The 27,959-nt window shown below is 44.7% G+C and overlaps 2 protein-coding genes across 3 annotated transcripts in view; one reads left to right on the forward strand and one right to left on the reverse strand.

Annotated features, from left to right (window-relative positions):
- LOC102448096 (claudin-15-like) overlaps nt 1–19,756 on the forward strand; it is a 36,361-nt gene extending 16,605 nt beyond the window's left edge. For both annotated transcript variants that reach the window (XM_006125192.4, XM_006125193.4), the window contains 4 exons: nt 3,064–3,228; nt 3,387–3,468; nt 17,921–18,031; nt 19,578–19,756. In XM_006125192.4, the coding sequence (XP_006125254.1) occupies nt 3,064–3,228; nt 3,387–3,468; nt 17,921–18,031; nt 19,578–19,677 (458 nt within the window). In that variant the 3' untranslated portion in view covers nt 19,678–19,756. The remainder of the gene's footprint in view (nt 1–3,063; nt 3,229–3,386; nt 3,469–17,920; nt 18,032–19,577) is intronic.
- A 1,334-nt stretch (nt 19,757–21,090) lies between these two features.
- Nucleotides 21,091–27,146, reverse strand: DUSP28 (dual specificity phosphatase 28). The gene is made up of 2 exons (XM_006125191.4): nt 26,623–27,146; nt 21,091–24,443 (listed from the first exon to the last, which is right to left on the reverse strand). Exons 1-2 carry the CDS (start codon nt 26,968–26,970, stop codon nt 24,312–24,314), a joined length of 480 nt encoding a protein of 159 aa, XP_006125253.1. The 5' UTR covers nt 26,971–27,146; the 3' UTR covers nt 21,091–24,311.
- Between the last annotated feature and the right edge of the window lie 813 nt (nt 27,147–27,959).

Here is a 27,959-nt window from a genome sequence, read left to right on the forward strand (position 1 = left end):
GACCATATATACCAAAGTGATACAATAAAAAAAAGTGAACGCATATAAAATTGACAAATCAGATTTTGGAACAGAGGGGAAGTGAGAGGGGAAGGCTAGAGTCTGTGAAGTAATGATATTAGGGGTGATAATTGGGGAAGCTATCTTTGTAATGGGTGAGATAATAAGCATCTTTGTTAAGGCCCATACGTAAAGTGTCAAATTTAATCATGAATGACAGTTCTGAGGCTTCTCTTTGAAGTCTGGAGTTAAAATCTCTTTGAAGCAATATGCATGTTTTAAGGTCATTGAGAGACTGGTATACATTGTTGCTGCTTTCTTCATAGCTAGACATGGAAAAACTGCAGACAAGCAAATATTAAGCAATAACTAGGATGTTGACTGGATGTCAGAAAATCAGGGACTAAATCTAAATTGAGTTGAAAAACATTGAAACTATTATATAAATAGAACATTGCACCACCTCAATTTGTTTCATTGCCAATTAATTCTGTGCCATCTCTGATGTAGAATTATGTGCTGCAATTATTATTGATTAGTAAATGAATTTAGTTTGTAACTAGATTAATAAATACCAGAGAAGATAAACTGAGAGTAATCCCTCCTGTTATGGAATTAACTCTAGCAGCTCCATAGGTAAGGTTGTTGAGATTATGATGATGTCGTATGGGGTATAGTGATAAATAAATTCCTGTGTTAGAAGATTATGTAATAATTAAACTTGCATCAGTTACCTTAAACATAGGATTAAAAACTCTGGTGAAATACAAGTAATCCTGTTTAACACTTTATGCCTACGTCTAGACTACATCCCTTTTTCGTAAAAGGGATGTAAATTAGACGTATCGCAATTGCTAATGAAGCGCGGATTTAAATCTCCCCCACTTCATTAGCATAAAAATGGCTGCCGCTTTTTTTCAGCACCCAGCTTTACCGGAGAAAAGCGTCAGTCTAAACGCTGATCTTTTGGAAAATAAAGCCTTTTCCGAAAGATCTCTCATTCCTCTTCAAATAAGGGATAAGGGATCTTTTGGAAAAGGCTTTATTTTCCGAAAGATCAGCGTCTAGACTGGCGCTTTTCTCCGGCAAAACTCCATGCTGAAAAAAATCAGCAGTCATTTTTATGTTAATGAAGTGGGGGAGATTTAAATCCCCGCTTCATTAGCAATTATGATACATCTAATTTACATCCCTTTTACGAAAAAGGGATGTAGTCTAGACGTAGCCTATGATTTGGATGGAGCTAACTTTTAATGTTCTTTGAGCACTGTCCATATAGATGGATCCCTACCTAAGGTAACGCACACAACTGTGCCATCGAACCCTAAAATTTCCAGAAAGTTGTCTGCTCAGACTGTGTATTCACCTTCTTATATGTCTCCAGTGTCCAGGGCAGCTGAAAATCAGGGCTAAAACTGTTCATTATACGGAAAAGGTTGTTTTCCCCCTTCTATTGCCCATGATATTTTTCCTCAAGAAAGCTTGAAATAGATGTGTCTGAAAGCATTTTCTATATAATATTCTGGACTTTTTAGCTCAGTAGGTCAGAGACTGGATTAAGGTGAACAACTTGGAGGTGATTGGCAGGTTTTTTTAAAAAAAGGCAAGTTCAATTTGCAAAAATTTTTGTTTGAGATCTCAAGCCCAAATATCTTGGACAATGGACATCCGATAAATGCATCTTCATTAATGATCTGGATGAAGGGTTGGCTTGCACCCTCAGTGAGTTCATGGATGACACTGCGCTGGGGGAAGAGGTAGATACACTGGAGGGAAGGGATAGGTCACCAGAGTGACCTAGACAAATTGGAGGTTTGGGCCAAAAGAAATCTCATGAGGTTCAACAAAGACCAGTGCAGAGTCCTGCACTAAGGATGGAAGAATTCCGGACACTGCTATTGGCTGGGCACCAACTAGCTAAGTGGCAGTTGGGCAAAAAAGGACCTGGGAATTACAGTGTTTGAGAAACTGGATATGAGTCAACAGTGCGCCCCTGTAGCCAAGAAGGCTAATGGCATATTGGGGTGCATTAGTCGGAGCACTGGCAGCAGATTGAGGGAGGTGATTATTCCTCTCTGATTGGCACTGGTGAGGCCACATCTGGAGTATTGCATCCAGTTATGGGCCTCCCACTACAGAAAGGATGTGGACAAATTGGAGAGACTCCAGCAGAGGACAACAAAAATTATTAAGGAACTGGGTGGGGCCCATTGCTTATGGGGAGAGGCTGAAGCAACTTGGCCTATTTAGTCTTCAAAACAATGAGAAGGGGATTTGATAGGAGCCTTCAACTACCTGAAGGGGAGTTCCAAAGAGGATGGAGGCTGTTCTCAGTGGCAGATGATAGAACAAGAAGCAATTGTCTTAAGTTGCAGTGGGGGAGGTCTAGCTTGGATATTAGGAAAAACATCACTAGGAAGGTAGTGAAGCACTGGAATGGGTTACCTAGGGAGGGAGTGGAATCTCCATCCTTGTAGGTTTTTAAGGCCAGATGTGATAAAGTCCTGGTTGGGGATGGTTTATTTGGAGGTGGTCCTACTTTAAGCAGAGGATTGGACTAAATGACCTCCTAAGGTCTCGTTTACCTGCAATCTTCTATGATCCAATGATCCTACAAGAGAATTTAAACATGAAGAGCTAGATTTCCATTGTCTCCTATAAAGTAGTACCTACTCTTTTTCATACACCATTTTAATGGACACAAAACCTCGTATTTGACGTTAAAACAAGCAATCATACTGATGATTGGTACCCAACTCACTAATATAGGGGTCATTTTTCAAGTATGCAAAAATCTCTATCGGGTGTTATTGAAACCATTAGCTTCCTCATTACCAGTCAATCTAGTTCAGCATTAAAGTTGGCAGCCTCATTAATTTTATTTTAAATAAACATTCTGATTTCTAGGTGCTTCTGTAAACCAAATATCTAAACCTTATAAGCTTCCCTCATCAATTCTGATAAATATTTGACATTTTTTTGATGGACATTTACTTCCAAAATGGAATGTTGCTAAATTTATTGTGTGGAAACTGATTTTTTTGTCCTTCTTTTCTAATGTAGCTTATATACAAGCATGTCGTTCCCTGATGATAATTTCCATTGTCTTGGGTCTCTTGGCTACTGTGCTGTCACTGTTTGGTTTAAGGTGCACACAAGCTGGGATGAGTAATGAAAACGCAAAAGTAAAGATGTCTGTAACAGGGGGAGCAATCTTCATTTTAGCAGGTAAGATACTATCATTATACATTGACACTGAAATTAGAATATCATTGCTTTCACAATTAGCAAATGAAGTGAAATGTGTATTTCATAATTCCATTTTCATAATGCAAAGCTGTAGAATTATTTCTTTAAATATGTACATTTTGAATTTTCCTCCATAGGACTCTCTTCCATGGTGGCTGTTTCTTGGTATGCTGCAAGGATTACAGTTCAGTTTTTTGACCCATTGTATGGTGGAACTAAGTAAGTTAATGGACCTGTTGTACCAAATTACTGAGTATTTTTAAGATGGCATCAGTAATTTCAATGGACAATTTCATGCAAGAGTTTTCCAGAGACCCGTAGTCTGTTCTGGACAAGTTATCCCATCCTACTTAAGAAAAGTTTACCAACAATCAAGTCTTTGAAATATTCTCCCCCACAGGATAGAGGAATTATTGCTGGGTGGAAGGACTGGGAGTACATCTACACTAGCCCCCTAGATCAATCTAGGGAGGCTAATGAGGGCACTCAAAATTGCAATTCAAGCCCGAGATTTAAATATCTTGTGCTTGATTTGCATGTTCCCTGCCGGTCGCCACTTTTTGAAATTGACTAGCCCGAAGTAACTGCCCGCATCTACACGCGGCAGTGAAACAGGATTCCGATTTAAAGCCCTAACTCAAATTAGCTGGTATTCCTCCTGCAATGAGGTTTAATGCTGAACTGATCAAGTTGAGATGTCCACAGGCCCAATTTCTTGATCATAGCATCAATTTTGTCATGGACATGAAAGATGGTCACAGCTTTTCCCTGTAGACTTAGATTAAGCCCATTTAGGTAGCTGAAGATATGGCTAAGTAAGCCAATTTAGCTAGCCAAGGAAACTCAACAAGGTAATGAGAAAGCTCAAAATGATGGTCCAGCAAAAAAAAATCCTCACTTCATCACACAGTCAAACAGGCGTGAAAGAACCTTTCCTCTGGAAAGCCAGCAAACTTCCATGTGAAGAAGTTGGCTGTGATCACTGCCCACCTCACCAAACGAAGCATCAAATAGTCTTTAATTCAATGGATGGGCCTTGATGAAATTGACTGATTTGTCCAAAACTGCCCTGAGGTCAGGAGGCATTTTTTTAACAGCTAGCACTTCCCTGTGAATGCTGCAATGAATGAATGTCGCTAACGGTGCCACTGCTTTAACTCAAGTGACTACTCTGGTATACTGGCCAGTTATTGCATGAGCCCCATCAGTACTGATCCCCACACACTTTGACCTGTCAATATCATACTCCCTCATGAAATCGCTCAACACAACAAAAATAGCCTCACCAGTTGGGCATGTGGGCAAAGATTTGCAAAAGAGAAAGTTCTCTTGGACCTCTCCATTGTATTCATATCTAACGACTGTCAGAAGGTTTGAGTGGTTTGTGATATCTGTTGAGTCATCAATTTGAAAAGAATAGAAGCGACTTTTCCGCACCCTTTCAGTCAGTTGTTCCTTAACATTCTGAGCCATTTCGTCAATTCTGTGCTGCACTGCATTGTTTGAGAGAGAAATTAAACCAATCTGTTTCCCAGCCTTGTCTCCAAGCATTGCACTCACCATCTCCTTTGCTGCAGGTAATATAAATTCTTCTCCTCTGGTGTGTGGATTTCCTGTCCTGGCTATGAGTTGAGCTGCCCAATAAGAGGTCCCCACTCCTAATGCGGGAAGCCTGTGTTGGCTCCTGCTTTCCTAATGCGGTTGCCAGCTCCAGCACTGGGGCAGCCAGTGTTGGCTGTTTGGCTGCTTCCAGGGTGGGTGGTGGGGAGGGGCAACTGCATTAGGAAGGCAGGAATAAGGTACTTCCTGAAGGCAGGGAGATGGAGTGGGGTGGGTTTTGGAGCGGCCTAGGGGATAGGGCATTTGCCTGGGGACTCAAATCCACCCACCGTAGGCGCAGCAGAACAACCAACACAGGTTGACCAAGAGCAGGAGCTGGCTCTTGCATTCAGAAGGCAGGATAAGGGGTGTCCAGAAGGTACAGAGTTAAGGATCACAGGGTGATGGGTGTGAGGTCCCTCTCCCACTCCAAGAGCAGCCACACAGTAAACACCAGCTGCCTCAGGGATGGATCTGGCTCTGGCAATAGGAAGGCAGGATAAGGGATGTCCTGAAGCTAGGGAAGTGGGGTGGATCCTAGAATTGCTTAGGGGATAGCTGGGAGTGCTCATGGTCACTGCCCGTGGCTATGTGCTCAATTTAATGTCTTACATTCCTTTCATTCTTTGAGTTTGTTCTAAAAAAATTAAATTGGCTTCAAAACATATTCACCATGTTTCCATTTAATGTGACACTGAAGATTAGCTGGTTTTAAGTTCTCATTTTACAGCACCTCCTTTCGGAGTAAGCATAATGGACGTGGTTCAGATTCATTGCCCATCCATGTAAACCCTAACTCCAAGTATACGTCACTATATTTCCGCATTTTCTCTTTACGTCATGTTTGTTTTGATGTGGAACTTGACATTCCACAATGGTCTCCCAGGGTATGTCTACACTAGAAAGTTAGTTCGAACTAACGGACGTTAGTTCGAACTAACTTTCCTATGCGCTACACTAGCGCTTCGCTAGTTCGAATTTGAATCGAACTAGCGGAGCGCTTAGTTCGAACTAGGTAAACCTCATTTTACGAGGACTAACGCCTAGTTCGAACTAGCTAGTTCGAACTAAGGGCTGTGTAGCCCTTTAGTTCGAACTAGTGGGAGGCTAGCCCTCCCCAGGTTTCCCTGGTGGCCACTCTGGCCAACACCAGGGAAACTCTATGCCCCCCTCCCGGCCCCGGACCCCTTAAAGGGGCACGGGCTGGCTACGGTGCCCGTGCCAGGTGCAAGCCTGCCAGCACCCAGCTAGCAGACCCTGCACCTGGCACGGCACAGAGCCACCCACCCGATGCCCCCCAGCCCACCCCCTCTTGCCGGGACCAGGCTGGCGGCTCCCGGGAGCTTGCCCTGGACCGCAAGAGGCGGGCACCTTCCTGGGCTAGTGCGGACATCGTGGACCTCGTCCACGATCTCCGCACTAGGCACAGGAAAGTGGCTGTCTAGGGCAGGAGAGCTGCCAGCCTGGCCACCCAGGACCAGGTGTGCATGAAAATCAAGGGGGTCCACTGAGACCCCCGACACTGAGCCCTGAGCTTACAATGGCCGTCCTGGGTCAGACCAAAGGTCCATCTAGCCCAGTAGCCTGTCTGCCAACAGCGGCCAACCCTAGGGACCCTGGAGGGGATGGACCGAAGACAATGACCAAGCCATTTGTCTCGTGCCATCCCTCTCCAGCCTTCCACAAACTTTGGGCAGGGACACCACTCCTACCCTCTGGCTAATAGGACTCCATGGACCCAACCTCCATCACTTTATCTCACTTCCCTTTAAACTCTGTTCTAGTTGTAGCCTTCACAGCCTCCTGCAGCAAGGAGTTCCACAGGTTAACTATTTGCTTTGTCAAGAAGAACAACTTTCTCTTACTAGTTTCAAGCCTGCTACCCATTCCTTTCCTTTGGTGTCCTCTAGTCCTTCTTTATGGGAACTCAGGAAGAACTTTTCTGAATGCACCCTCTCCACCCAACCCCTGCTTTTAGAGACCTCTATCCTGTCCCCCCTCCATCTCCTCTTTTCTAAGCTGAACAGTCCCAGTCTCTGTAGCCTTTCTTCATCTGGGACCTGTTCCCAACCCCTGATCATGTTAGTTGCCCTCCCCTCTCCCAGCCTTTCTCTTCCCCTCTCCCACCTCCTTTTCCCAGTGTCCCCCAGTTTTTTTCAATAAAGACAGAGTCAATGTTGGAAGAAACGTTATCTTTATTTTGTACATCAATAAGAAGAGGGGCTAGGGAAGGGTAAGTGGAAGGAGGTGAGGGAGGAATGGGGTACGAGCCCCCGATGGGGAGGACTGGGCTGGCTCTGCGGGCTTCTGGGGGTGGAAGCTCTCCTGAAGCCCCCCAATTACTCCCTCTCCCCAGATGGCAGCCTGCGGCAAGTGCAGCCGGGCTGATGGCCGAGTGGTGTGATGTGCCCAGTGTGGGCACTCAGGGCACTCCAAGCCAGAACTTCTTTGGAAGCGGGGCACCCCTTAGAACTGTGTGTCCGGGGTGGGGGTCGGGACCCTTTAAGCGCAGCCCTCGGCTAGCCTGAGACAGCATCTCCATGCTCTAAGTCCTCCTTTTATGCCCTGCCGGCACTGCTTCCGGCCATCCTTAAGCCCTGTTCAGAGTCCACTCAATGTGGACTTACTAGTTCGAACTAGCAAAACGCTAGTTCGAACTAGTTTTTAGTTCTAGACGCGTTAGTTCGAACTAGCTTAGTTCGAATTAACTAATTCGAACTAAGTTAGTTCGAACTAGCGCTGTAGTGTAGACGTACCCCCAGTTCCTTTCTTTCTTTCATGTGTCAACCAGCCGCACGCCTTTCTTCTGTTCACTAGGCACCTTTTTCAATACTTATTAGTTTGTACTAATGCATAATGAAATTTTCCGCAATTACTTTAGTGATCAGCCCTTTCTTCTTAGCTTTACGTTTTTGTCATTTGTTCTTGAAGTTGATGATAATGCCAACATTTTGTAGAATTTACCTCTGCTGTTCCTTTTTGAAGAGTGTTGTTCTCATTTGTGCTTTTTATTATTTTTCTCGGAAAACACAAATCTGTCCCCTCTAGGCCTCTGTTACGCTATCCTTTCCATGTTCTTAACTCTGCCTCTCTAACTGATTCTTCAGCGTGTCCTTCAAAGGAGTCTCGCTCACCCTTTTCTAATGTTATATTGGGTTCCACCAGGCTCTGTCCTTGGTTCTGTTCTCTTCTTCCTCTGTACCTTAGCTTTGGGTAATCTCTTGCACAAACACAAATTCTACTACAATCTCTATGCTGACTACTCACAGAGATATCTGCTCTGGACTTGTCTCCTGCTGTCCAAACTAAACTCTCAGCCTGTATCTGACATCTCCTTGGGAGTGTCTAGCTGTCAGTTCAAATTCAGTCCTATTAAACAGAATTCCTAATTTTCCCCCGGAAGCCCTTCCCGCTGTCTCCTGTCTTGTACACTGTAAAGAATACCACTACCCTGCCAATCACTCTGATCTGTAATGCAAGCTTCATCTTCAACCTGAATCTCTCTCTAGGTACTCACAACTCTGAGCTTTTGCCGTACTTCATTATCCCCCTTCAAATTCCTCCTTCTTCATATGAGCTCAAATTGCAGCAAGGGAGATTTAGGTTGGACATTTGGAAAGACTTCCTGCCTGTCAGGGTGGTTACCCACTGGAATAAATTGCCTAGGGAGGCTGTGGAATCTCCATCACTGGAGATATTGAAGAGAAGTTTGGCTCGACATCTATCAGGGAAAGATGGTGCTTGGACTGGACTTGATGATCTCTAGAGGTCCCTTCCAGTGCTAGCATTCTGTGAGTCTATGAAACTCTCCTTTGCCTTGATGCCTACAAAAACATGATGGCAGTTAGGCTGCTGGTGTGCCGAGACCATAGCCTGTTGTGTTTGTCATTGTTTCTGACAGTTTCTCTGGGCCTCTGGGCAAGGTGTGTTGTGGGCCTAGCTCCACATTACTGGAAGAGCAGGGCCTTGGGGGAAGGGGTGGGGCCTGAGCAGCACCACAGTAGTGGCGGTAGTGGCTGGAGCCCCGGGCACCTTTGAATCACAAGGCCCTGGGGCAATTGCCCCTCATTAATTACCTCATCTGCGGGCCTGCTCATCTATTTGTCTAGATCAGGGGTCTCCAAACTACGGCCCGCGAGGCCCTCTCATCCGGCCCGTGGAGACCTTTTTGTCTGGCCCCGCCTTCCGCGTGCCGGTGTGACGAGGCGACCCCCGCCCGTCCCTGGGGTGCCGCTGAACGGGCCCTTCTTGCCGTGGGGGGGGGGCCCTGTCAGGGGTGTGCGGCGTGTACTCACGCCGCGCCGGGGCAGGAGAAGCGGGCCGCTCTGCTGACAAGCGGCCGCGTGGCGGCAAACGGCGCAGGGGGCGGGGGTTAGCACGGGCGGCATTCCCCCGCCCAGACTGACAGGGCAGCCGGCCAATCAGGGGGCAGGATGGGCGGTGGTGGTAACGCCCGCCCGGCGACGTGCGGGGGAACGTGAACCCCGGCGGGAACTTTAAAAAGGTGACCCCTTCCGCCCAGGGGGGGGAAGGAGTGAGCGGTGGCAAGCAGGAGGGGAGGACAGCGTGCAGAGGAAGGGGAGAGCAGGGGGAAAAGCCCCCCCCCCCTTCTCAGGAGTCCAGACCCGACGGCCACCCAGACGGCAGGACCAGCCCCGGCGGGAGGGGTGGGCGTCTGGATATACGACCGTCAGCCTGACGGACGAATCAAAGGTGACCGCCCCACGGTGGGGGGAGGTAGAGGGTCACACGAGGAGGGAAAGGAAGCAGCCCAGGGCAGAACTCGTTAAGAGTTGGTGGGCTGACGAGTTACGGCAGGAGCCCCGTCAGCCGGACCGGAGCCAGCTGGTTCCGTGTCTTTAGGGCCCTGGGCTGGGGCCCGTGAGTGAGGGTGGGCCCGGGCCCCCCTTTCCCTCCCCTTCAGCACTGGAGGGAGTGCATGGTCAGAGTACCGGCCGCGCTGCGACAGAGGGCGCAATAGGCAACTGAAATTCCCCGTCGTGAAAGCGGCCCCCGAACTGCTGTTTGATAGTTAATGCGGCCCTCGGGCTGAAAAGTTTGGAGACCCCTGGTCTAGATCCATCTGTTGCTTTAAATCTGTTGCTAGATCCACGAGGCGTACAGATAGTTCGGAATAACTACGTAGTTCGAACTATCTAGCCCGTGCCGCGTGTAGCTGCGCGGCACGGGGTTCGCACTAGCCGGCTTTTAAAAATGGCGGAGCCGGCTTTATGCTAATGAAGCCCGGGAAATTCAAATCCCAGGCTTCATTAGCAAGTTCGGTATGCATACATTACCCCGCTAGTTCGAACTAGGGGGGTAGTGTAGACATACCCTCATTTCACAAGGATTAGCACCTATCTCAAAATATAGACGGCACAGCTGTGGTTATTTCGAAATAAGTGGCCTCCACAGCTTCCCACAGGTGCTCTGGTGGCCACTCAGTCCACACTCATCATAACTCTATAGTTCCCCTTCCCCTGTAGCCCTTAAAGCTGCAGCCACAGAGGAAAGGGCTTGTGGCACAAAGCAAGCCCTGCTTGTCCTGTGCCACACACAAGTAGCCATCCCTCTTTTCCCTGCTGCCATGGCAGATCCTGCACTCCCATCAAGCCCCCCATGGTTGCAAGAGAGCCAGCAGCCAGCGTGGAAGCCCCTGGCCGGGGGTGAAAGAGGAGGGGTCCCTCATGGAGTGAAGTGGAGATCCTGAACCTGATCAAGATCTGTGGGGATCAATCCAACCTCCAGGATCTTCACAGCAGAGAGTGAAATGCCAGTGTCTATGGCCATATGGCCAACAGCCTGTACAGAGGGTGCACAGCCGCACTCTGGACCAGGTGAAAATGAAGATTAAAGAGCTGAGGCAGGCCTACACCAATACCAGGGAAAGAAGTTCCTGATTGGGAGCAGCAACCCCAGACCTGCCGCTTTTATGCCCAGCCTGGACATGCCCGTCGTCAGCCTCCACAAGGACAGGGCTGTGGAGAAAGAGGGAGAGACCAGCAGCTACAGCATGCCCACCAGCCAGGAGATCAGCCTGTCCCTGGAGTTGGTACCCCCCTCCCAGGATGTCACCATAGAGTGGTCCAGAAGCTACCATCCTGCCTTTGCCCCTCCAGCTTCTCCTCTGAGCCCCCTGCCAGCCACTGAGGGCCCTGCGCATTAGGCAGTGGGACCACCTGAGGCAGCTGCCAGTCCCAGCCCCATCCCTGAGCCCCTTCTCCACACTCCTCCCCCTGCCACCTCCCTTCTCCCAGGTTCTTTCCCCAGTTCCTCCCCAGTTATATTTACCCCAATTTAAAAAAAGTTTATTGTTCAAAAACAAAAAGTCTTGTTCATTGTGTCTGCGGGGGAAGGAAGGGGTTGGGGAGCAAAGGCACAGAGGGGCACTGCAGAGGCCCCTTGTGGAGAGGCCTGGAGGAGAGTTACAGGTGTCCTTGTCTGAAACTCTCCCTCAGGGCTGCCTGGATGTGCACAGCCCCCTGATGGGCCTGACGGATGGCAGCCATGAATGGCCACTCAAAGACCCCGGGCAACTGCTTGGCCCCTGCCCCCTCCCCCTTATTTTTGTACAGGTTGTGCAGGACACAGCAGGCTGCCACCATGTGGGGGACGTTCTGCTTGTTGAGGTCAAGGTGGATGAGGAGACAGCAGAACCTCCCTTTAAGATGGCATGTCCACTTCCCTGGCCCTGATGGTGCAGTCAGGGGAAAAAGTGCCAGCCTGCATCTTGTGGAAGAGGCTGGAATTGCAGAATACGCAGACATCCTGTGCCTTCCCTGCCCACCCCACACTGATGTCCATGAAGCAGCCTCAGTGGTCCATAGAAAAGTACCCCTTCTTGTTGATGTAGTCCACTGCCCCCTGAATCAGGATGTGGGTGAAGTCAATGGCCCGCCCCGCACCTGGGGAAGCCCATGGTGGCAAAGGAGGAGGATGACAACCCTGCACAGCAGGATGGTGTCGATAACCCTCACCACATATTGAAGGAGGCAAACAGAAAATCACAGGGTTGCCAGAGCCTTCAGGAGTTCTCAGGGGCCCAAGCCCCTTTGCCCCCCAGGACCAACCTCAACTTACCCCATCCGGGCTTTGTGAAAGTGGGACTGAAAAACCCATCACGGAGAGAGCTTCCACTCCCTCCTTCCCTGGGGAACCGCATTCCAGCAGTTCATCACCCTCCTGGGACAATAGCATGAGCGCGCGGTACCTGCATGAGCACAGCCCCAGCAGTCGAGCTCCCCATGCCGAACTGGTTTCTGACGGAGCGGTAGCTGTCCACCGTAGCGAGCTTACAGATGGCGATGGCAACTCGCTTCTGGAGCGGGATGACAGGTCGCATGTGGATGTCCCGTCGCATGAGGGCAGGGGCGAGCCGGGCACACAGCTCCATGAAGGTCCTGGAGACATTGCTGATTGTCCCACTGCTCTATGACAATCCCATCCCACCAGTCGGAACTGGTGTCCTATTGACAGAAGTGGTGAGCAGGGAAGGGTGGGAGGGGCTGTGCTGCATGAACAGCACATGGAGAGGGGAGAGGAGGTGCCCCGCAGGGAATGGCAGGTCCTGTTTCTGAAGAGCCACAAGGGCAGCCTGTAGTAATTGCACCAGGAGGTGTGGCAGCAGGTCTAAGAGCTGGCGACTGCTTTCCAGCTGGGCCAGGAGGGCTGTGGTGTCCGTAAGGACAACCAGAGCACACAGTGAAATGTGTTTGCTACCCCTCAAGGAGGTAGGCAAAGGTGAGGAGCCTGAGACACGACTATACAAGGGGGTCCATTTTAGCACGAGCCTCAGATAGCCTCAGGCAGCAGATCCAGGAGGTGACTGCTGTCCTGATGCCCTGCCTGGAGTGCTTCCAAGGGGCTTTAAATGTAATTGAGGCTCTAACCAGTGTAGATGCTCTATTTCGAAATAGCTCAGCGCTTCGATTGGGCATTTGTAGTGTAGACATGCTATTTCAAAATAAGCGATTTCGGAGTTTTTATTCTGAAACTGCTTATTTTGAAATAAGCACATAGTGTAGACATGCCCAAGAGACCTCCAGTTTACTACATAGATTTAAACCCCTTCAGGAAATTGAACAACCCTCGGCTGTTGACGGAATATGGGGGAAGTCTAACGGTGAAGCAATCTTGGTCCAATCTTGGAAAAGCAAAGACTAGACTACAAAAGAATTTGCATTCAGACTTGGTAAGAATAGATAGTAGTTCCTTTGCTAGAAGGAAACTCAAGTTGTCTACATGGATATGTCTACACTATAAAGTTAGTTCGAATTAACTTTGATAGGCGATACACTAGCGATCCGCTAGTTCGAACTTAATTCGAACTAGCGGAGCGCTTAATTCGAACTAGGTAAATCTCATTCCACGAGGACTAATGCCTAGTTTGAATTAACTAGTTCGAATTAAGGGCTGTGTAGCCACTTAATTCAAATTAGTGGGAGGCTAGCCCTCCCCAGCTTTCCCTGGTGGCCACTCTGGGCACCACCAGGGAAACTCTTCTGCCCCCTCCCGACTCCGGAGCCCTTAAAGGGGCACGGTCTGGCTACGGTGCCCATGCCAGATGCAAGCCTGCCAGCACCCAGACAGCAGACCCTGCACCTGGCATGGCTCGAGCCAGCCACCCGCTGCCACCCAGCCCTCCGCCTCTTCCCGGGACCAGGCTGGCGGCTCCCAGGAGCCTGCCCGGGGCCGCAAGAGGCGGGCGCCCACCTGGTCTAGTGCGGACATCGTGGACCTCATCCACAACCTCCGCACTAGGCACAGAAAAGTGGCCGTCTAGGGCAGGATAGCTGCCAGCCTTGCCACCCAGGAGCAGGTTGGCATGAAAATCAAGGGGGTCCACTGAGACCCCCGACCCTGAGCCCTGAGCTTAGAATGGCCGTACTGGGTCAGAGCAAAGGTCCATCTAGCCCAGTAGCCTGTCTGCCGACAGCGGCCAACACTAGGGACCCTGGAGGGGATGGACCGAAGACAATGACCAAGCCATTTGTCTCATGCCATCCATCTCCAGCCTTCCACAAACAGATGCCAGGGACACCATTTCTACTCCCTGGCTAATAGCACTTCATGGACCCAACCTCCATGACTTTATCTCACTTCTCTTTAAACTCTGTTATAGTTCTAGCCTTCATAGCCTCCTGCAGCAAGGCGTTCCACAGGTTGACTATTTGCTTTGTGAAGAAGAACTTTCTGTTGTTAGTTTGAAGCCTGCTACCCATTCATTTCATTTGGTGTCCTTTAGTCCTTCTATTATGGGAACTAATGAAGAACTGTTTTTCATGCACCCTCTCCACACCACTCATGCTTTTATAGACCTCTATCATATCCCCCCTCAGTCTCCTCTTTTCTAAGCTGAAAAGTCCCAGTCTCTTTAGCCTCTCTTCATATGGGACCTGTTCCAAACCCCTGATCATTTTAGTTGCCCTCCTCTCTTCCACCCTCTCTCTTCCCCTCTCCCACCTCCTTTTCCCAGTCTCCCCGAGTTTTGTTCAATAAAGAGAGTTTCTATTTTTGAACACACGTGTCCTTTATTTTGTACAGTAGGAAGGGGGGCTAGGGAGGGGTAAGTGGAAGGAGGTGAGGGAGAAATGGGGTACGAGCCCCCGATGGGGAGGACTAGGCTGGCTCTGCGGGCTCCTCGGGGTGGAAGCTCTCCTGAAGCCCCTTGATTGACCCCCCCTCCGGATGGCAGCCTGCGGCAAATGCAGCTGGACTGATGGCCGAGTGCTGTGATGTGCCCAGTGTGGGCACTCAGGGCACTCCAAGGCAGGACTGCTTTGCAAGCAGGGAACCCCTGAGAACTGTCTGTCTGGGGTGGGGGTTGGGTCCCTTTATGCACAGCCCTCGGCTAGCCTGAGACAGCAGCTCCACGCTCCAAGTCCTAATCTGATGCCCTGCCGGCACTGCTTCCGGCCATCCTTAATCTCAGTTCAGGGTCCACTCAGTGTGGACATGCTAGTTCGAATTAGCAAAACGCTAATTCGAACTAATTTTTAAGTCTAGATGCGCTAATTCGAATTAGCTTAGTTTGAATTAAGCTAGTTTGAATTAGTGCTGTAGTGTAGACATACCCCATTAGAGTAAGGGGACTGTATCGACATTATATACCCGTGGTCACCAACCAGTAGATCGCGATCTACCGGTAGATCTCGGAGTCTCTAAGAGTAGCTCTTGAGCCCTCTCTGAACTGCACACCTGCGCAATACATTTACATTAGATTTCCTCATTTGAGGAGCAGCTACTCACTGAGCAACAACACAGGTGAGTAGCTGCAAGGAATTGTGGGAATTTTTTTTAAAGTAGCAGTATAAGGATTGGGGATAGCAAGTAATGGAAAGGAGGAGCATAGAGAGGGCGGGGCTTCAAGAAACAATGCCTTCCCCGCGATGGAGATCAAGGTCTCGTTATTCCGATCATCGCGAACGGTATCACTGTTACCATCGGGAATCATCATACAGATCTCGCTCACCAAGCTACTCCCCGCCTAGATCTTATCATAGGGGGTATGCCAGCAGATATTCCTCGCGAAGGTCGTCCCCTGACCACTTTGATTATAGGAGCCATCGATCATCCTCTGAATACGGAAGACCTCACTCTCGTTCTCATCAGTGCTGCTGGCACACTCCTCATGAGGCACGATAGTCATCTCCAATTCAAGACTGGAAGAGGGCATCGCCTCATCAACAGAACCCCTTGCCTTCAGCTCACCTATCCGAGCCTGAGGAAGGACAGATATCGGATACGGACGATCAATTACGGACTGTATCTCCAAAAGATATTTCGTCATCTTCCCCAGACGATGCAGTGTTTGAAGGGGATCCATCTCCTCCAGACGACACAAAGGACTTTCAAGACCTTTTTAGGAGAGTAGCCCAGTCTCAGGACGTTCAGATATCAGACACTCCAACGAAGCAATTTAAGCTCTGGAGAAATCTACACCCTAAGCAACAATCTAAGGTTGCTCTCCCTATGGACGAGGCAATCCTCCAATCAGCAGCAGAAATTTGGCATACCCCGGCTTCGACTCCACCAACTTCGAAACCGGCGGAGAAGCGTTATTTTATAGCATCTAAAGACTCAGAATTCCTTTTTACTCACCCGCAGCCAAACTCCTTGGTCGTTGACGCAGCTCTCCAAAGGGCTAAGAACCCACAGCTGAAAAATGTGGGGGCTGATAAAGAGGCAAAGAAATTGGATATGTTTGGCCGAAAGGTTTATACATCGGCCACATTGCTTCTTCGCATAGCGAATTATACAGCTCTATTGGCGAATCATAGCTAATCTCCTACAGTGGGGAGCTGTGTTGGTAATTCTGTATCAGAGAAAACTGTTTCGCTGAGGAAGTCCCGGTAATACTGTGATCTCCAGGCATAAGTGGATAAGTGGAGTAAACCTTTTGTTCCCTTTTACTTTGTAGCCAGACAGCCCCCCCCATCTCAACCAATCTTGCTTGCCCTCTGAGATGTCTGTATACAGGGCAGAGAAGGAACAATAAGAAAATCAGCATAGCCATTAAGCTTTGATCTGCTTTGATGCGAGATCAGGATATGCGAGTGTTCCCTGACTCTGAGTAACGATTAACTCAATAAACTGAGCTCGAGGCTGCAAGAAGTGCCCGGCTGGCACCCATGTTGATTCGAACACACACAGTCCCTGGGAGAGGAATCCCCCACTGAGAAAAAGAATGTCCAGTACTTCCAATTTAATCCTCTCAACTCTCTCTTACAAGTGTAAATTAAGTTCACAACTCCCTTGTAAGAACTGGTCTCACAAAGACAGACCAGCACCATTTGGCATCACAGATAAGAAAGAGAAATACGTGACCCAATGGGTATAAAAGTGGGTACAGCAACGCACTCACTTTGAGTGTCAATCTACCCTCTACCTGCTGGTCGGGTTAGGTGTTTTGACCTCCCGAGGTTCCACGGGGACGCCCTCCTCGTATTTTCGTCTTTCTGAGGAATTGAGGGACCGATCCTGGCCTGACACGCTGGGACTGAGCGACGCAGAAGAGGGTAAAAATTGTACCCGTATGTGTCCTTTTGTTTTAGTGCATGCATAGAATAGAGCTCTTTAAAGATTAAGCTGTCATTTGGTACCATTATTTTTCTATTTCCTATCTTTATTTTTCTTTGTAACCATTTTTTTTAAAGATCTATCTCTATATATATACATATATACTTGCCAGCAGTTAAGAAATAGAAGAATAGCCATTGTAACCATATGATTTATAAGCTTCCTCAATAAACCTGTAACTGTTTAAGTTTTAACCTGACTCCTTCAGTTGCTGTAACAGAACCAGGCACAATTTAAAAGAACTTCAGCCGGTCATTAGGGACAGATATAGGGAGAGCTTGGGCGTTTGGATTTGTGTCACACCCAGGTGGCAGAATCCACTGGGGCACCTTTCAGTCTATCCCCAAGGCTGACCGCTGTGAAGGAATTACAAATTCTAGCAGCTGAAATCTAAGGTGTTATAAGCTCTCCCTGTACACTTATTGGGCACCCGTTTGCCTCCTCCAGGTTGCCGGCTGCAAGGGACCCCGGTCTCAGCAGTTAAAGTCTCGGGTGTATAGAACATACACAATGCCCTGACCGTCGGCTGACATATTTTCAAGCTGTTGCTCCATATGAGTTCTGTTTTCAGACACTGTAAATATCTATCTTTTATGACCAGCTCTTCAATATTTCTAAGCAATTACCGAGCCCCCTTTATCTCCATGATGCTGATTAATTTTTTGTCTTTAAAGCCCCGATTCAGCAAAGCACTTAAGCATCTGCTTAAGAGGTTTGTTAATTAGAGATACAAATGCTCACATTATTAGCCATCCACATAATCTATTATGTAACATGTAATTAGATACTGAAATGAAACAGTCTGCATTATAATTCTCTGTGTTCTTTACCAAGAATGATGCTAGCTTTTTATACAATTTACACATTTTATATCTAGTACCATGTAAAATGTATTACTGCTTAATACTAAGTATATAATATAATGAAGAAAGCTTTAAATCTTCTATATTTGATCCTATTGTATGATGCTTCCATAAAATCCTTTATATTCCAGGTATGAACTTGGAGATGCACTGTACTTAGGCTGGGCTGGGTCGATTCTGTCTATGCTTGGTGGGATCTTCTTGACTTGTTCATGCAAAGGGGGAAAAAGAAGAAAGCACAGGTAGCTCTTCAGCTTAAAAGTCAAAATAAATGATACACTTCAATCAGTGCCAGTTTATGCATAGAAAGTGGGTTTGTCTCCAATCATTCACCTCTGTATTGTGTAAATGCAAAAATTAGAGGCTCAGTCTGTCAATTCAGCACTGAGTCTTGCCATAAACTTGTGGGCTGTGTCTAGAATGGCCAGTTTTTCCGGAAAATCAGCCGCTTTTCCGGAAAAACTTGCCAACTGTCTACACTGGCCGCTTGAATTTCCGCAAAAGCACTGAATTCCTACTGTAAGAAATCAGTGCTTTTTGCGGAAATACTATGCTGCTCCCATTCAGGCAAAAGTCCCTTTTGGGCAAAAGGGCCAGTGTAGACAGCTGAGATTTGTTTTCCTCAAAAAAGCCCCGATCGCGAAAATGGTGATCGGGGCTTTTTTGCGGAAAAGTGCATCTAGATTGGCCACGGACGCTTTTCCGCAAAAAGTGCTTTTGCAGAAAAGTGTCCATGCCAATCTAGATGCTCTTTTCCGCAAATGCTTTTAACGGAAAACTTTTCCGTTAAAAGCATTTCCGGAAAATCATGCCATTTTAGACGTAGCTGTGATGTAAGCATGCACACCTTTCATGCTATCCTTCTTCCTTCTGAAACTGGCCTGTTAAGATTTGAAATCAGTTTTATACTTTCTTTGTACTGGTAAAGCTACAATACAGATCTTTTAAGTATTTTTTGTATTATGGTTATAGCACTATAATTTTCTAATAATATTGTTTCACTACCATTAAAAAGATCTAATTCCATTTATTTTGCAGAAAATAAATTCCTTTTTTCCCAAACCAACTGATACAGCTTAAGACATTCTAAGAGGTTTTTATTTCATCTTCTGTTCTTTTAGAAAGGTTTGTTCCGCAATATGTCAGAAAAATCAAGAATTCTGGCCTATTTATCCTTTTTCATTTGAAAATATAATTGTTATTTGAGATATGTGCAGCAACTGTTTGGTATATGGTTCCTGTTGTCAGAAACAGAAAAGGTCTGTGCAACCTTGAAATAGTCCTAGAAATACTAGGACCAAAGTACTTCTAAACCATGTTCATTTAAACCTTAAAAAAGGGGATGCACACAGGGAAGAAACACTTTGGAAGATGCTTTACTTAAACATTAAAAAAAGCTGCGTGGGAACAGCTACTGAGGGACAGTTTTTCTCTGAGCATGATACAGAATATGGTTCAAAGCCACTGAAGTTGATGGACAAATTTCAAATGATATCATGGGGGCTTTTGGATCTGATCCATCGTGCATTGACTCACCAATTTTCCACATGATTTTAGTAAATCCTTCAGTGAAACCTAGTGCAGAATTTAAAACTCTCCACTAAGGATGAGTGATGAACAGTGTGGACCCAATATTCTTTATTTTGTTGTTTTGTGTTTGACAAAATCAATTTAACTGGTCTAAGCAGCAATGACTCTGGAGTCTTTATTTACACTAGTTGTATTTTTTTAAAGACCATGAAGATGTAGTGTACTTAATTATTTACAGTTCATTTTTCTTAATTACAGTGACGGCAAATATGACTACTCAGCTGGCCAGGCAGTTCATCAGCCACGTATTTACACCAAAAATTCTGATGTAGTCATGACATCTAAAGATTATGTGTAAACTCTTCTTTTATTTTTTAATTGTTTGTATGTTAACATCTTGTTAATCCAAATAAAAAGATAATTTTTTGACTGTTCTAGTTCAGGTTGCAAACTTTATCTCAGTATTGAGGTTGTTATATGCCTTATTACTTCCTTTTGGGAACATTTTGAAAATGGAAACAGTTACATTTCTGGAAATATATTGCCACATGGAGACTTCCTGTTCACTGACAAACCAAGCAAAATGAAGCCATAATGTATAGCTTGACAACAAACAAAGAGTGACTATTACGCTATTTTTGACTGGCTCTAAGTGTGAAACTGACATGCTGCAACTAATCACAGCTTAATAAAATTACAATGTTGTAAAGCTTACTATAATTTTTTATGGATACTTTGGCTTTTTATTTTATTTTTTTTTAGAATGTGTTAAGTTTTAATGGGAACTAGGCATTATCCTTTGAGTGATTTGCAGTTCTTAATTAAAGTTGTTATGGCCAGTGTTACTACTTGTTATCGTATATGCACTTAAAGACATGTTTTTTTGATATTCACATTCTGTCTAGTTCAGAGGTTCTCAAACTGACGGATGTACCACTCAGGGGTGCATGGAATGTATGTAGAGAGCAGGGCGAGAGACGCTTTAAGATAAAAAAATTTACTGTGAACATTTTACCCTCAACGAATAACTAGCAAAGCTGATTCCACCAGGCATATTAGATCTTCAGATGTCCAAGGGGTATCTATGTTAGTCTGTATCTGCAAAAACAATGAGTCCTGTGTCACCTTAAAGACTAAGGGTATGTCTACACTACCTCGCTAGTTCGAACTAGCGGGGGTAATGTAGTCATCCACAGTTGCAAATGAAGCCTGGGATTTGAATTTCCCGGGCTTCATTTGCATGAAGCCAGCCGGCGACATTTTTAAATGCCGGCTAGTTCGGACTCCGTGCCGCGTGTAGCACGGAGCTGGCATTTAAAAATGGCGCCAGCCGACTTCATGCAAATGAATCCCGGGAAATTCAAATCCCGGGCTTCATTTGCAACTGCGGATGACTACATTACCCCCGCTAGTTCGAACTAGGGAGGCTAATGCAGGTATTCGAAGTTGCAAATCAAGCCTGGGATTTAAATATCCCGCGCTTTATTTGCATCTTCCCGACTGGTCGCCATTTTTGAAATTTACAAGTCCAGACTAACTGCCCACGTCTACATGTGGCAGGGACCCGGTAGTTCAAAATAAAGCCCTAGTTCGAACTACCTGTTATTCCTCCTGGAATGAGGTTTAACAGGTAGTTCGAACTAGGGCTTTATTTCGAACTACCGGGTCCCTGCCGCATGTAGACATGGGCAGTTAGTCTGGATTTGTAAATTTCAGAAATGGCGACTGGCCGGGAAGATGCAAATCAAGCGCGGGATATTTAAATCCCGGGCTTGATTTGCAACTTCGAATGCCTGCATTAGCCTCCCTAGTTCGAACTAGGGGGCTAGTGTAGACATACTCTAACGGATTTATTTGGGCATAAGTTTTAGTGGGCAAAACCCCACTTCATCATTCCACTCCATGCATCTGACAAAGTGGCTGTGTCTAGACTGGCAAGTTTTTCTGCAAAAGCGGCTGCTTTTGTGGAAAAACTTGCCAGCTGTCTACATTGGCCACTTGAATTTCCACAAGAACACTGACGATCTCATGTAAGAAATCAGTGCTTCTTGCAGAAATACTATGCTGCTCCCATTCGTGCAAAAGTCCTTTTGCGCAAAAGCTTTTGTGCAAAGGGACAGCTCAGATTTGTTTTGCGCAAAAAAGCCCCGATCGCGAAAATGGCGATCGGGGCTTTTTTTGTGCAAGAGCACGTCTATATTGGCACGGACGCTTTCCGCAAAAAATGCTTTTCCGTTAAAAGCATTTGCGGAAAATCATGCAGTCTAGATGTAGTCAGTGGATTTTTGTTCATGAAAATTTATGCTCAAATATTCTTTAAAGTACCATCGGTCCTCAGATGGCACTATTAAATTTGCATAGCACTACAGAAAGTTGTGGCCACACGTATATTAATCTGTTTACTGTGACGCAATGTGCACATTGAATTGTAAGCATGGAACACAGTCACAGTTTTGCTTTTGCTTTTATTACAATGGATTGCTGGCTTTCTCGTGCAACAGAAAAAAAAAGCCCAACTCAAGTGAAAAACAAATAAGCTAAAATTGATTCAAGTGAAGTACTGCTACCACTTATACTGGTATAAGTACTTGTGTGGCAGAAATGGGGGTAGAGCGTTGAATCAATTACTATAGACACAAAAAACGGGGTATAATTAAATAAGTTTAAGAACAAGTGATCTTGTATGAGAGGTTTGTACTGGAACTTTTTAAAAAAAATTGCATGACACAACACAACACAACACACTAAAATCTTCATCCAATGGATAATATACAAGGAATACTAAAAACAGTCAGGAGTGGAAAAGCTATCTGATAAAGGGATTCTTTATCTACCTAATGCCTTATTCCCAAATAATCTATTCCTTTTTTTTACTTATAGATTTAAAAAATCCCTGTACACTAGATATAAAACCTGAAAAAAATCTATTAGAATTGTCTAATTCAAACTATTCCACAGTGGCTCTGCTCTGCACTAATTTTATGATTTATAAAATTGGTCTTTAGTACTTTCAACTCAAGTTATTCTGCTGCTGGGAAGACTCTTGTTATAGCATTTCGTCAGTGAAGATTAGCTAACCTTTTTAAAAATTAAATTGGTTTGCTGAGCAATGCCAAATGAAATTTCACATTGACAATTTTGCAGTTTTCATAATTATTTTTTTAATTTCAAATGTATTAAAACAGTAGAACAAAATAATCCTCTACTTTTGTCTGATTTTTGAGCCCGATAATTACATTTAAATGTACCATTAGTTGTAAATTCTGTCTCCAATGTACCCAAATAAGATATTTCCTATGAAATCATACAAGGCCTCTTGGCAGAATCATTGTTTTGCATGTGTGATACAGAATGTGGTTTTATAACTTGGTGACCTTTTCAGTAAAAAGTCAGTTTGGGGACTGTTAAATCTCATTTGGCTTAATAAATGGTAATACAGTAAAACTCCAATAGTCAGACATCCAATAGTCCGGCACTCCGGAAAGTACGGCATCAAAATGGCAAGAGCCTAGTGAATGAGCTTCGGTAAAAAACGAGTCAGAAGGCAGCAGTGGCAGCAGCTGAACTGAGCGAAAAGGGTAAAAAAGGGTTAAAAAAACTAAAACGTTACAGTATACTCTACAGTAAAAAGGGTTAAAACATTTTCTATACAGTATATACTGTATACTGTATATATATAACCAGCTTATAGTACCTCCTGATAGTCCAGCATATCCGATAATCCAGCACCGCCTAGGTCCCAAAGATTCCAGATTATCGGAAGTCTACTGTAGAAGGCATGGAGATTACTATATAATGTCAGTTCCCCCCCCCCCCCCCCTTGTGTATTTTGTTTTAATATTGTAATGGATAATTCAGTTGGGAAAAACTCAGCTAAAAAAGGCATATATTGAGCAGAAGCTGTGTAAGCTTCCCACACAGAACTCTGCCAGTATTCAGACTGTTGAAATTTATTTTGTGGAGAGGTCAAATTTCACTCTTAATCATTGGCCAATAGATGGGGGTTAGAACAATATTCTATTTTAGGCACAGTAAGTAGTTCACCCACTGGTGCTACTGAGAGCTTTGTACCAAGATCAAGATTAGGATATAGCCTGTACATAGTAATTAAAAGTTATTTGTTCAGTACCTTATTGCTATATTAGGCATGACTCAAAGGGAAACATACTCACTATTAGGACCAGGCCACTATTTTTTCCCTTGGGCTACGTCTACAATGGCAAGATTTTGCGCAAGTACGTTTAACGCAAGAGTTTTTGCGTTAAAGTATTTGCGCATGAGAGCGTCTACACTGGCATGTTCTTTTGTGCAAGAGATGTGCTTTTGCGCAAAAGCATCCGTGCCGTGTAGACGCTTTCTTGCACAAGAAAGCTCCAATGGCCATTTTAGCCATCGGGCTTTCTTGCGCAAGAAATTAACGTTGCCTGTCTACACTGGCCTTTTGTGCAAGAACAGTTGTGCAAGAGGGCTTATCCCTGAGTGGGAGCGTCATAATATTTGCGCAAGAAGCACTGATTTTATACATTAGAACATCAGTGTTCTTGCACATGTACTCGCAGCCAGTGTAGACAGGTGGCAAGATTTTGTGCAAAAGTGGCTGCTTTTGCGCAAAATCTTGCCAATGTAGTCACAGCCTACGTGTTTCTTCCTTTCCTATCCTTTCTGTTTGTCCCCCTTCTCTGTTCATTTCTCTTCCTTGCTTCCCTCTGCTCCTTTCCCCCTGCAGCATATTCTGCCTCTTGTGAGCTGCTCTCCTACCCCACTCCATCTTCTAAAATGATCAGCAAGAAAATACTTCTGAGAGTCTTTATTAGGCTTTAAAGTTAGCACCTAAATGAGCTGAATGGAGAATGAGAAAATTCACACCTGATGCCATTGTGGGTTGTTTACAGGATTGGGGAAAATAATACTACATTGGTTAGTATAGTATAGTATAGTATAGTATAGTATAGTATAGTATAGTATAGTATAGTACATTGGTCTGAATTATATTTATTTGGAAGAAATTTTTTTTTTAGAAGAATAACCCAATGGATGCTGCATCTGTAAATGTTCTTCATATCTCTGCAGCTGAGACCAAAATCCTGCGTTGGGCTCTACTCCTGGTCTGGCAGTCTTCACAGTCTAGAAAAAGTGACAGACATTGAAAGTATGATATAAATTGTGCAGGAAATCAGACAAAATAATTTTTCACTCCATGACATCTGAGAAAGTTGATTCTTATATTTCTCTGTGGGAGTCAATATGAAATGGCTTTGTTTTGCGTATTTTGCATATACCAAAGAATACATTATATTGTTTTTGAGTAATATGAATGTTTGTATCTGGGGAAGTGAGGCTTAGTCCAGTTCCTAGTGAAGTGGAAGCCATTGTCATTAAGACAATGATCTTAATTAGGTAGGTCTTATGACAGTTTACCCCTCCCCCCATGCTTTATGAAATAGATTTATGGGTACAAATGTACATAACTCAAAGGTGTTTTGAGCAAATTTCTTCATGTAAGCTATCAATTTTCATGTCTTAATCCATTGGATCTGTTCATCTTATTTTGGTCTGTGTATTGTTCTTGTGTATAAAATTAGACATATGGTGTGTGGAATGTGTTACAGTTTTTAAATGTGTGAACGAAAGGTATTAAGGGTGTTCCCCTCAATGTCTTGATGACCAGCTATTGAACAATCTATTTTGTCCTTTAAGTCTTAGCATTGGTTGGTCTGGTTAAGTCACATGTCCTCCCCACCTGGCTAGGTGACTTCCCATACAAGGAGGGAATCTTTAAAAGCAATAGGAAGGTAGGAAGGTAGGTCTTTGGGCTGTCTTGACACACCTGAGGAGGATGAACTAAAGACCTCAGGGTGAGGGACAGCCCTGGTTTGGAAGGCTTTGCTGGAAAAGAGAGAGTTTTAGGGTGAGTTTATAATTAGTTTGTGCTGAGGATTTTAGTGTCAGAAGTAGCTAAGTGTTTCTTGTTGTTTTTTTATTTGTAATCTACTTTGTTCTGCCTGTTCTCACTTATTACCACTGAAATCCTACTGCTTGTATCTAAAAAAATCACTTAAATTTTCTATCAAGCCCAGCTGTTACCTGGGGGGGGGGGGGGGGGGACCAGTGTGTACATTTTCCCTTTCATTACTAAAGGGGACTTACCCAAGTATTTCATTGGGGGGTTTTGATCCCATTTGGGGAGTGGTATCCCGGGAAGCTGGGCCCTAAACTCCCCTTTCCTTGGACCTGAAGAGATTCAGTGTCTGTACTGCTTCTCAGGGGGACATTGATCTTGGGGCCTTGGCTGTGGGAGACCAAGGAGCTGGCCCAGCAGGACAGAGTGGTGAGAAGCCCCAGAGAGTGGGAAGGCGAGTGATAGTGGCCATGTCAGCACTCTAGGAAGGCCCCTCTCCCTCTGCCCTGCAACGGGTCTTCTGTGACCTCCCCCTGTCACAGATCTAATAGGAAGGCCAAGGGTGAAAGGACATAGAGAGATTGAGTCCAACTTGGTGGACACTCAAAATCAAGGTTGCAGCATTACTAGTAGGGCATTATTGTTGTCCAAAGTACTGCTTATCAGGAACAATAAATACTGTCTCTGTCCAATGTTTGGCTAGTACACAGATAACATTGCTATGAAGGAGAACAGGATTAACAATGTCTAATAATTTCTGCACAGATTTGCTTGATTTTTTTTTCACTGAGTGGCTTTGTCATCACTTCGTTTTATGTTCCTTTGCACTGGATTTGCAAGTGCCATCAGGAATGTGCACAGAAACAGCTTTCTTTCTGTGACTGTTCTGCTGTGTTTTCTTAAAGAACATTTGACTTGGTAATTGTATTTGTTCCAGACACCTAATTTTAAAAGCTTTTCTTATCTAGTCAGGAACCAGAAAGTAGGCATGGGTTTATATCCAATCATAACAGCTCAAACTTGGAATGCTGAAAATTCTTAAACTGCTTACAAGCCACAGTCCACTAATGTTCCCATACTTTCAAAATAAATAAATTTGAAAATGTTGACAATTTGTGAAGAAATTGGAAAAGTTAATAAAATGGACTAAGGCACTAAAATGAAACTATAAAACGACATCAGATTTTGTCATTTTTATCAATAGTGACAATCATATTTTTCTAAGTTCTGCAAAAGAATTTAAATACTTTTTATCTCCAGATGCTTAAAAAAAAAAGGAATGCTGTCACCTATACTGTCTGTTGCTTGCGGTCTTAGGTATTGGGTCATTATTCATAAAATGGTTTGAAATGAATTATTAAATATGAGAGGTATAAGTATAACTTTCGAGCACGAGTACAGTACCTCAAAGGCATCCTGAAGAGTGAGATTTTGGTGTCTCATCAGATAGGCCATGCAGATCGCTGCAGATCTGCTGCGACCATTTTTACAATAAACTAAGCATTTTCCACCACTCCGTGCTGTGTCCTCGATGGCGTTGCTGCACTGTTCAAAATATTTATACAAGTCCTCCACTGGGTCATCAAAAACAGGAATTCGCAGGCTTCGGACTTGATGAAGGCCCGGGAATGGCTGCTGCCTGGAGACATTAATACAGAATGTAACTCCCTCTTGAGTGAGGAGTTCCTTGTTGCAGGCTGACTTAGAATTACTGATCAGCAAAGAGTCGGTGACCTTACAGAGCTGTAACATTGGCAACAAAGGGTTGGATGCTTTTACAGGCTGCTTTCTATGAGAAGCATTAAGGCCTGTGGCAGAACACAAAATGATACTTAAATCTTGGTTACATGAAAGTGCAGTTTGTTTCCAGCAGCACTTTGCTTGTTTCTGCTGTTCTGTTCCTGAGCTGTCTGTGCTGTGCTATATATATTCTACATATACTGTACCAGAACTAAAGGATTCCTTCGGGTCCTAGTGCCCTCTATGGTTTGATAGAAACATCTGAGAAGGTAAAACACAAGTCAGAGCCCACAGAGCAATCATAGAACAGATTAGAAATTCGAATAGCACTTGTTTCTGCAACAATTTTGTACTTTTCAACACAAAAATTAATGAAACTGCTCCATCATTACTGCTTATTTGGAAAGCAATATTACTGTAACACACGACATATTGATCAAGTAGGAATAAAATGAATTAAAAGCAAATAGAATATGCTAGCAGATGAAGCCTGTCATTGACCAGGCAAAGTCATTTTGCATAGATTACACTTATAGGAAAGTTCAAGAAATTAAATATATGTAATAGAATTTTTTATTAATGTGCTTGCAGAAGGGAAGTAAAAGAACGGTTTTAAATTTGTAGGATTTCAACTTCAAACATTATTCATTTTATTGAATATTTACCATATAAATTTGAAACAGAAACTTGTAAAGTTACCATTACTCTTTCCGTAACTTCTTTGAATTATTTTGTTATTTGTAACAATAACAATTTTCTTTGCACTAAAATGTCAGTTGAATAGGTGACTCGATTTTAATTTTGTTAGCTAATATTTTTATGAACTCTAATCATAATGAAAAACAAAAATAATTATTTACATCTTTCATCCAGCATATTCCAGTATAAAAAGTAGTGCATTCAGCTAATTTAAGTGGCAGGATTGTGTATACAAAATTTGATATTTGCAGGTAATCGTGAAGTAAGACTTACTTTGCACAAACAAATCCACGAACAGACTC

Source organism: Pelodiscus sinensis, chromosome 10, assembly GCF_049634645.1.
Source record: "Pelodiscus sinensis isolate JC-2024 chromosome 10, ASM4963464v1, whole genome shotgun sequence".
NCBI lineage: Eukaryota > Metazoa > Chordata > Testudines > Trionychidae > Pelodiscus > Pelodiscus sinensis.